Genomic DNA, 11,243 nt, shown 5'->3' on the forward strand with positions numbered 1-11,243 from the left:
TTTTGTGTATATTTGGCACAGGGATTTATATACGTGTTGGTTAATGGCAGAATCTACTCTAATCAAACAATGTATATTATATTGAAGGGTTGTTTTATTATTTTTGTGTTGTAGCTGAATGAAGTGGTGCTAATTTTACCTAGCCTACTTCATTTGGTTAGTTACATCTGTAATAATGCATCATATTTTATAAGATGGTAATTTATTTTGAACTAATGCAGTGTCCATTCATAATGTTCCTGTTCGATACCTAGAGAGAACAGTGCCTAAACGCCTCTCAAGCAGACTATCAGGAGACTACAATTTTGAGCAGAGCTGAAGTTGTTCAGATGAACTGCAGTTCTCATTCAAAACATGCCTGAGACATTTTGCACTATGTCTTGAACATACATACCAAGTTTCTGTGCTTGAAGAACGGGAAAAGGAGAGCTTAACTCTATGAACTTTTTCAATTCATTCTCTATGGTAGTCATTATCACTACAGATGTAATCCCACCTCCAACCACAGTGTGAGTTGCAATGGCAGAGTGGTGCGTCCGTCTGTCCACTTCTTAACTCCACTGACAGAAGAAGAAGCAGAAGCAACATTGTTTATGAGGTATTTTTTATATATTGATATTTTTTAATATATTTTTTATACTTGAGGACCCCTCATCCAAAGAGCTTTACACTCAACACTGCACTTGGTTCCTTGGCAATATACCTGCCAAGTGTGAAGTCGATCGGATGAATGGTTGTCAAGATACGTGAAAAACACATATACAGACAGACATAGAGAGATTCCTTCCTTTATAGTTAGATGTAAAATCTGCTAACTATAGCTGTCAATGCAAGTTCCTCAGAACTGCACTTTTCTACAGTACTTGAGTAACTGTTACTTTCCATCACTGAATATCTGTTTGATATACCTATTGTTCATCTATTATAATAATTAAACTTCAAAAATAGAATATATCGGATTCTCACACGCGTATTCACATGGCAATTTTCAAGAAGAGTTTTCAGTGAATCCAAGTTTACCTTCTACTTAATCCTCTGCATCTCTTTAATGTCATCTCTTCTATGACCATCAACAATGACATATGTCAGCTCATGTTCTCATGAGCTTTATTACAAAATATTTTTAAACATACAAATTTACAGTCACAAATACAGCATACATCAGTAGTTCAGAAGAAAGAAATATTGATTGATAACCCCAGTCATTCCTCTTGGAGAATGTATGATAATGATGATGATATAGGCACAAAGTGAAAACCAGAGTACAGCTAAACGATGGGATAGAGTCCCTATTAGGACAGATTATCACCCATTATCCCTTGGTGCAGTGGATTATGATAATGGTGATGCTAGAGATAATAGTAATGATGATGATAGAGTTGATGGTAATAATGATCCCTTTCATCTCTTCTTCAAGTGGTCATGATGTGTTGTAGTTCAACTTACTGTTCAGAGGACAGAGAGACAAGGGTTAGTTTACACACCTGGACTACACTTCAAGCACACACACTGAAAATACCTGGCCTCAGCGTCACTGAGCTCTCAATGGATCCCTACCAGCTGAAGAGCAACTGGCTATGACCACAGTCAGACAGTCAAGCCACAGAAAAATCTCCCTACATGGTTGGGTTATGCAGGCATCCTTAAACACACAACAATGAACCGGCAATCTTTTGGAGTTTTGTTGTTTTTTAGGGCATAATAAAGTTTTAGGTATAAAAGCATTTTTCAGAAGCTTTGACCACAGTACATTTGCAGGTTTACTGTAAGATTCAAACTAAAAAAAGGAACAGGCTTTACTTTTTACAACAAATCTTGCTGAAGTCCTTTAGGGTGCAACCACCCAGGAACAACAATGCTCTTTTCTTTTATGTTAATAAAGTCCATTGTTAGTTCATTTACAGATGCACTGAGCAATATATAAAACTGATCCACTCATCGAATAGCACCAAATACATTTACCACGTACTTTATTAGGAACACCAGTGCAATCTAATGCAATCCAATTCAGCAGCTCTGCCGTAAATTCTACTTCTCTAGTTTTCGTTGACATTGTCAGAAAGGTGATAATTCTTCAAACTCTCTATTTATTATTGAGGTCACAGTGGGTTGTGGTGGTGTACTGGAGTGCATAATATTGAAAACTGTTCCTAATATTTTTTCCATCCCTTTAACATACATGAGGGGAGTGGAAAATATTAGTAAATATTTAAAACAAGTTGTAGCTCTGCAAAGAGAATAAATACATGTAAATATCTCTGCAGATCTATGCAGAGAAGTGTGTTATGAGTAAGTGTAGGTTGCAGTGGAGCTGATGTGAACATTGTGCAGCCCTTTGTGATGTAAAAACTGACTGATCAGAAGACAGGTTCATGTTTTATATCCATATTTGGATGAGGAAAGGCTGTCCAAAAATGTGTGTGTTGTCCCTATTTGTATGATTCATTGCGTCAAAGCTACAAAGACAAAGTTCTTCACTCTTCTAATGTGTCCTTTCACAACAGGTAGAAATATTTTTGCTTTACGTTGCACAAACTAGTTTATTTCTACCACGCTGAACCCTTAAGTCTGTTCTTGTCTCACCTCCTTGCCAGAGCAGGTGCCGCAGATACATCCAAACAGTCCATTGACCATCTGGATGAGACAGAGGACAAGCTCCACGCACGCTGCAACTAACAGGGTGGAGAACAGACCCACGTTGAATTCAACCACATTCTCTGGAGCTTTACACCACTTCCACATTTCCTTGTCTGACAGGTAGCTCCCATTACTGGAGAGAAGGAAAATTAGAGGGGGATTAGTTGTGTCTGTTAAAAGCTGAGTAGTGAAGTCAAATGTAAATAAAGGGACATTACAGTGATGTATTTATTGTTATTTTATAAATACAGTTCTCAAATCAGTTTCAAGTAAAAATATAAAATGTATGAAGTCTGTACCTGTTAGCAAAGGGCGTCCCCCACTGTGGAATGAGGCTGTTTTTATTGCTCCACTGGCACAGTGGTCCATTAGAGAGGCCCAGGGCAGCAACACTCAGACTGTACACGGCCCCCGCCACACCAGCTGCTGCAAACCCAATGGACAGGAACATCTGTACAGAGCACACACATTGGAGTAAGTGTAGTAACAGGAGTAACACATTCCACCCTGACACTGCAGTTACTGGAGTTATTTCTGATGTCTCAAGTATTTCTGAAGCAATTTGAGTTTTTCATGTAGCTCAATTATAAAGTTGTGTTGCTTTAAGCTTTAAGCTTTAAGCTAAATATATATATATATATATATATATATATATATATATATACATACACATACATCAACGGTATCGTATTAACTGCTGTTGCACCTACAGGATTGTGCCTTCCAGTGCAACAAGAGAATGGTGGTAACATTTCAGTTAGACAGCGCCCATACAGGACACACTCACCCCACAGCGGTTGGCACAGCACTTGTTAGCGCTGGTCAGATGAATGTGAATGGCAGGAATGAGCACCTGAAAACCAAAACAGAGAGAGGCCAAGGAAGGACAATGAGAAATAAGAAAACAAAGAGACAAGAGAAAGAGAGATGTTTAATGTAGGGAGGAAAACAGAAACAGGGTCAAACTAATGAAGGAGGAATATGAAGACCAATGAGAAAAGTCTTGAGATAAAGTTTTCAGTTATGCATCAGGTACAATGGAAATACAAAATTATGTAGACACAGTCCTGAGCTACAAGCAAAGATTTAAGATAAGATGGAGTAGAAAAGAACTGAACTGAATGTGAGCGGGTCATCCACTAACCAGAAGATCAGCGGTTTGATCCCTAGCCTCTAGTCCACATGTCAAAGTGTCCTTGGACAAGATAGTGAATCCCAAATTTGAGTGTGTGTGAATAATTAGACTCCTCCTGATGAGCAAGTTGGCACCTTGCATGGCAGCCTCTGCCATAAGCGTGTGAATAGGTGAATGTGGCATGTAGTGTAAAAGCATTTTAGGTGGTCAGAAGACTAGAAAGGCTCTGTATAAATGCAATCCATTTACCATTTACCTACCTTGAACCAAAGCTTGAACCAAAGCTAGCTGCCATCCGTGGCACTTTAAGGCACTTCCACATTGGCTTCAGCCTCAAGCAGTGGTAGTTGCTGCTTGGAATAATGGCTGTACTCTCTCAAAAACAATGGCAGCAGGGTAATATTGTTATATGACCATAAAACGCCTTAGGGAGAAGGTTGAGGTGGATGGTTGATGTCTGTCTTTGACATTGATCACATCCTCATTCCTACCAGCTGGCAACATTGGTTTGTTTTATTTCTGACCATGAGCTCTCCCTAACCTTAACCCTATACGTGGAAGACCAGAAACCCACATGTATGAATTGTTTCTGTAACTGTCAAATGTAGCTTTTTGAAAGGCAATGACGAACAAGGTATTATCTAATCTACTCACCATGATTCCTCCTCCAATCAGGCCTCCCATATATTTGACCTCCTCAGTGATCCGGTCCTTTCCTTCCCTGTCTGCATCTGCATACTTTGTCTCAAAGTCAGGGAAGAAGAGCATAATGTTGCAGATGACTGACACTGCAGCCAGGATGTAGAGGGGGACAGCAATATACTTAGAGCACGTTCCAGTACACATGATGTCTGCAGATAGAAGGAAAAAACTGCTGTTCAAAAAGTTAAAAAATGTCTAAAATCCCAAGTGCTCCTTCAGAATATTCAGATTCTCCTTACAGATGCAGTCAGTGAGCTTTTCTTCTGTCACGTTTGGGAAAAATGAAAAATATGAAAGCTTTTAATAGCTATAACATGAGAAGTGCAACTTAATGCATCGGATGTCAGAGGAGAATGGAAGAAGTGTTTAAATATATATTTGAGCTTTCAGAGGGTGGAGGATGGAAAGGTGGAGTTATAGGAGATAAGGCCTGATTATCAACCCCCCTTTATGACCCGGACTTTATGTGGTGTGTGTGTGTGTGTGTGTGTGTGTGTGTGTGAGTGTGTGTGTGTGTGTGTGTGTGTGTGTGTGTGTGTGTGTGTATGTGTGTTTCCATGAAGACCATAAAAGCCATGTGACTTCTGCCCAAGGTAACTTTTTATGAGCTTACAGAACAGCTCGTTATTAAGAACGAAAACGAATGGCAGACAGCTTCATGCAAGTGCAGTTCTCTTTACTGTCTACCAATATTATTATTACTAATGATTTATTAATAATTTCCATGTATCACTACTGTACTGATAAAATTATAATAAAGAAATAAAAACAAGGATGAAATCTTGTGATTAAATGTTGAGTAATGTAGCAGTTATACTTGAAATAACAAACGAATGAATATGAATTAATGATTAACAAATGAGAAAAAAACAATACAGTTTCTGTGCTCCCAAGTTCCAACTGACAGAATAAAAAAACATGTTGCAGGCACGAAACATACTTTGAAAGCTGTGCTGAGTTTCACAAAAAAGTGGAAAATTTGTGTCCATGTACACAAATCTATAGATTAAATTTTGTGACTATTTCACAAACTGTCGTGAGACTGGGTTGTAAGAACAGAATAGAAACAATAGAACAGAATATACTACAGACTGCTGCTGTTTGCTAACATGATTAAAAATCTTTGTACTTTTCCCTTATTAGCACAAAATGTATTTTTTCAGTTTGAGTTCAGTTTTGGACTAGGGCTATATGAAATTATCTTGGCTAAAAGTACCTAAGGTGTGTTAAAGGGATACTTGTAAAGGCAGCACAATAGCATGCAGTTCATGGAAAGATGCAAGTGGGCACAAATTGGCACAAATTAACTCTGAAGACAGAGGCTGCAAACTGAGATGACGACACATCTCTGTTTTAAATGTTAGAACTTGAGCAAAAATCTTGCTGATATCGAGGCTGTTTGCCACAGGTAATGTCTGTACAGTCTATACATTAGCTCTGTAGCTCTGAAGGGTGAATAAACCTCAAAAACACTGCAGTGGTCACATCAAAGTCTATATGGTCTACTACTTTTTGCAAAGTTGTCATGAAAAATCGTATGTTTGTTTCCATACACGTATGTAGGAATTTTTATTTGGTAATGAATTCCTGTTTAATGAATCATTAAATTAATTAATTTTGAGATATTAATATAATTATTATAGTCATAGCCACCTGCCAAACATTTTGACCATTTCTATCTTTGATGATGTTTAATGATAATCCTTTGGTTTGTACTTGGATGGAGTTTTTTAATTAATCATGTATTTGCTTTCTTTTGTACATTAAATATTTTGCTGTTTTTTAAACACTGTTCAACATGTTCTTTTAATAGCCTTGATTAATTACACAGAACGCTGATTAGTAGCAATAGATTTCTGGAAGTTCCAGTGTGTGTGTGTGTAATAGAGATGTGACTAGCAACAACAAACAGCAGCAATAGCCGGAGAAGGACACCAACAGGACCGCGAAGGCTCAGCCTGGATCCCGGGGGTTTCCTGAGAGATGAGAAAGCACAAAAAAAAAAGCTCTGGGGAAGAAGCCAAGTTAGTAACAAGCATTAATGGTAAATGAATGCATACTGATGGAGAGGAGGAAGAGGAGAGAGGAGCTCAGTGCATCATGGGAAGTCCCCCGGCAATCTAGACCTATAGCAGCATAACTAGGGGTTGGTCAAAGGCAAGCCTGGGCCGAATCTAACTATAAGCTTTATCAAAAAGGAAAGTTTTAAGCCTACTCTTAAACATAGAGAGGGTATCTGCCCCATGGACCGAATCTGGAAGATGGTTCCACAGGAGAGGAACCTGATAGCTGAAGGCTCTGCCCCCCATTCTACTTTTTAAGACTGTAGGAACCACCATTAAGCCTGCATTCTGGGAGCGCAGTGTTCTGGTGGGGTAATAGAGTACTATGAGCTTTTTAAGATATGATGGTGCCTGACCATTAAGGGCTTTTTAAGTTAGGAGAAGGATTTTAAATTCTATTCTAGATTTTAAAGGAGGCCAGTGCCACAAAGCTAAAATGGGAGAAATATGATCTCTTTTTCTAGTTTTTGTCAGTACACATGCAGCCGCATTCTGGACCAGCTGGTCCAGGCTGCCCTAACAAGTCTTTAGAGACTTGTTAGGGCAGCCTGATAATAAGTAATTGCAATAATCCAGCCTAGAAGTAAGAAATGCGTGGACTAGTTTTTCTGCATTTTTTTTTACGTAGGTGAAAAAAGGCAGTCCTTGAAATTTGATTTATGTGGGAGTTAAAGAACATGTCCTGATCAAAGATAAGTCCCAGATTCCTTACGGTGGAGCTGGAGGCCAGTGTAATGCTATCCAGAGTAGCTATATTCAATTCAATTCAATTCAATTTTATTTATATAGCGCCAAATCACAACAAAAGTCATCTCAGGGCACTTTTCACATACAGCAGGTCTAGACCGTACTCTTTAATTTACAGAGACCCAACAATCCGCCCATGCGCAAGCAATATATCATTAGATAATGTGTTTCTAAGACACTGTTTGCCATCACCACCCATATACAACCACCTCTTATCACATGGCTGAAGTTCCATACTTCCCATGATGACAAACCATCACCATAACAACTGAACAAACTCCATCTGCAGAGGAAGACCACGAGATGGAAAACTGGTAAGTATAGACCTTAAATCAAGATTATTTTGTCACACTACTTTTTCCAAGATCAAGAATGAACTTCTACACACAATAAAAGACCAAATAAATGAATAATCAACAGACTCTGGAGTTTAGACTTTGACAGCAACTTCATTGTCGGTTATTAACTGACTAAAGGTCTATTACTCATCAAAAAAAGAAGTATTCATGGATGTTCCACAGATTCCAAGTTGAAAATTATTGATTTACTCTTAATATATTCTGATTTACTTGATGTTAATATTCTGATTCATTCTGATAATATTCTATTTACTATTTTATTGATTGACAATATCTACCTGTCTATCTATCTATCTATCTATCTATCTATCTATCTATCTATCTATCTATCTATCTATCTATCTATCTATCTATCTATCCTGCACCTCCAAATATGAATTACAGAGCATCCAGAACCTTCATACAAAAGTAATATTGAAAGACATGCACTACGTCAGTATGAATTACAGGATAATTTTGTTAATGAGAATTCATGTAACAAACAGGAACATCTACAAAGTTCTTACCTGTAATATTTTGTACAATGGTCTCTATTTAAGTTCCTTTTACAACAGCTCATCAAATGTTTCCCCAAATGACTAATATCAGATTACATAACAGTGTGACAGTTGAAGTTTATGAGGTTTTATTGGTGAAATATAATAAATTTATAGTCACTGAGGTTGTTAGTGCTTTATGGCTCCTCTTTGTACCTGGTACCACCACTCTGATAGTATTCTGACACACATGAGACACACCCAGATACTTTGATACTTTGTATCTGGGTGTGTCTCTGGATGTGCATCATACACACTCAAGTTATATTGCAGCACATTATCATAATTAGCACAGAAAAAAATGGGATAACCCTTGGGAAAGACAATTCAAAGAGAGATCCCTCTCCTCAGATGGCTGATGGTGCAGGAAAGGTTGTAGGTGGCAAGATAAGAAACTTGAAACATGTAATGGAATACAGAGTACAACAATAGGACTATATGTATACTATGATCTACATATAAAGTCCATCAATCCATTTATAAACTGAGAGTCATAAAACAGGGCCAATAAAATAAAAATAAAAAAAATAAAAAATAAAACCAAAGAAATAAATCCTAAAAATTCGACAAATAATTCCAACAGCAGTTGTTCACATCCTTCCAAGTCAAATATAAATACTAGTAATAGCAAAAGGAGTTGCAGCAGTATTAGTCATGATGGCAGTAGCAGTATTTCAAAACCCATAAACACCTGTGTAATGTAACATGTACCAATGTCCATGTCACTTTGAATTATCAGCACTGTAAACGTTTTTTATTGGAACTATTTTTTCTGAGGAAATAGTACATAAGTTATACTCTTGTAGAAACAGACACTGAGATTTTTTTTTTGTAACTTAGGTGGAATGACCCTTTAAAAGTCGCCAGACTCCAAATTAAGACGTTAGTTGTTTGTGTTGCCTCAGTTCAGTGGTATGCTTTGAGGCTCTACATGGGTGTGTTCTGGGGTCTCCTCCCTATTGGATATGCCCTGAGACAACCCTGTCTCCTAGAAATTATGTTCATATACGACTAAATTGCAACAGCAAAAATGATTTGCTAGAAACATAATGCTGCTGACTTATGTTTTCTCTCAACATAATGAGAAAATATTGTTAATTAATGTATTTGACAAGTTGTGAAAATGTTTATACCGAATATGAGTGAAATATTCACAGGCAACGTACCTAGTTCTTTTTTTTCCCACAAAAATATCCAATCTTGCAGTACAATATCTGCTAGAAGAAACTACAGCAATATTATATATTTTTATAGGTGTATTCAGACTTATATAATATATAATACAGAAAAAAGTCTGCAGTGACTTTGAAGCATGTTTATGAACATTTAAGCCACATCACCATCTTTCACTAACCTGAACCAAAGTGCTTTTGTTGTCTAAACCTGAACTCTCACAGGACTCAGGATTTGAACCTGGGTCTCTACTGCCAAAGTCCTGCATCTTGTACACCCCTCATCCAACCTTACCTCCTCCTGTGAACATAATCCAGGCAGCAGTTATGTTTGTCAATGCAACATAAGTGGGAAAACAGTTTAATTGTATATGAACACAATTTCTAGGAGACAGGGTTGCCTGAGAACCTTCACAGGGAGGTGTCTAACAGGCTTCCTGGTCAGTGGCCAGACCACTTCACATGACTCCTTTCGTATCCCATCTCAGAGAATCACCACCCTATCATTGTGGGGGTGGTTATGTGACCCTGGCAGCATTGTCGGGGGAAATAGCTCCTGGCTCAGTGTCCCAATGCAAACTGGTGGAAGGTTTGGAGTCTGTGGGTCAGCATATTCAGAAAAGAACCACCTCATCCAGAATGTGGAGACTGGGCCCCTTTTTGGAGCCACACATGAGAGAGGAGCTATCTTGCAAGTGCTTATACCAATAGGGCACAGTTTGGGTCAGCCTGAAGAAACAAGATGGGATTGCTGCCATGTGAGCCTATCACCCACAAGGATGGGCTTACTATAGTTATCTAGCGCAATGCCAATTGGGCAGCAAGCATAGGTTTAATATGCTGAGACATGGCTGCAAAGACTGGTAATAGAACAAATATATCAAAAACACATTATTTAATTATTAAGAGTAAATAACTAACAATAAATTCACAAAATGCAGTCATAAAAATCAAAAATCTTCTTTCTGACAGTGTCAACAAAGATTACAAATAATAAGTTTAACAAAAGGTAGTATTTATTGGCATTGCTATTTAGACTTCATTTCAGTGTAAAGGAGGTTTTATTTGTCTGCTCAATCAGCAGTAGTAGCAATATTGGCAGCAGTGGTGAATGTGGTAATACTATCTTACATTCAGTGAAGAGTTGAACTGTGCTGTTTCTGCTGCTTCAAAAGCTAAAATCATGTGTTTTAACCTGTTTTGGGGATTTTAGATTAAAATGAAATTGACTATCGGTACAAAATGTTTGTATCTGCATATACTTCCCATATTTGAGAGTCATGGTATTAACTAAGCTGTGTGTTGATATTGATGGAAAGTGTAGCGTGAGAGATGGCACTCCTGTCCTGGATGACTTAAACCACCAATCATCAGCAGTTCAAAGGTAAAGTGAGCTTCTCCAATATGGAGGGGTATTGTATAATTTTATTAATACAGGTATGCTACCTTACAGAAAGGTATCCATTCATAATTGAATAGTAGAAGGTTTGTCATGAAAGCAACTGACAGTATTTTTTACTTTTAGAGAAATAATGTCTGGAAGTTTTGGTGGTATTTCACTATAGATCATCTTTAACAAGCCTGGGAGAGCTTTGGAAGCTACCAGAAACAGAGAAATAGCTTGAAAAACAAAATTCACAAATGGCAAAGCAAACAAAAAAAGTGTAAAACTTGGAAGACAGCTCTCTCAGTGGAGAATGTGCACTCTCTAAGGCTGGATTCCTCAGGGACTATAAATACACAGGGTGGGATTGCAAACTAGACACAGGTGAGGGAAACGAGACACAAGTGAAATAACACGAGATAATCAAACACAGGAAGTAAAGGTGAACCAGACACAAGGAGAAAATATTTCAAAACTGAAGTAAACAGACTACAGGTGACAACACACG

At 37.9% G+C, this 11,243-nt stretch overlaps 1 protein-coding gene across 1 annotated transcript; it reads right to left on the reverse strand.

The window, feature by feature from the left end:
• Positions 1 to 599: 599 nt before the first annotated feature.
• tm4sf21b (transmembrane 4 L six family member 21b) lies at positions 600 to 4,945 on the reverse strand. Its single transcript, XM_044341493.1, has 6 exons — positions 4,714 to 4,945; positions 4,427 to 4,623; positions 3,425 to 3,490; positions 2,937 to 3,088; positions 2,584 to 2,770; positions 600 to 1,445 (listed from the first exon to the last, which is right to left on the reverse strand). The coding sequence occupies exons 2-6, from the start codon at positions 4,616 to 4,618 to the stop codon at positions 1,443 to 1,445; spliced, it is 600 nt and encodes a 199-aa protein (XP_044197428.1). The 5' UTR covers positions 4,619 to 4,623; positions 4,714 to 4,945; the 3' UTR covers positions 600 to 1,442.
• Positions 4,946 to 11,243: the final 6,298 nt, after the last annotated feature.

This window comes from Thunnus albacares, chromosome 22 (assembly GCF_914725855.1).
Source record: "Thunnus albacares chromosome 22, fThuAlb1.1, whole genome shotgun sequence".
Classification (NCBI taxonomy): domain Eukaryota; kingdom Metazoa; phylum Chordata; class Actinopteri; order Scombriformes; family Scombridae; genus Thunnus; species Thunnus albacares.

Coding starts and splice junctions, on each gene's coding strand:
- tm4sf21b (XM_044341493.1), bottom strand. CDS start 4,618: ATGTGTACTGGAACGTGCTCTAAGTATATTGCTGTCCCCCTCTACATC. Junction 3,491..4,426: donor TGATTGGAGGAGGAATCATG/GTGAGTAGATTA, acceptor TTTGGTTTTCAG/GTGCTCATTCCTGCCATTCA. Junction 2,771..2,936: donor GGGACGCCCTTTGCTAACAG/GTACAGACTTCA, acceptor CCTTCTCTCCAG/TAATGGGAGCTACCTGTCAG.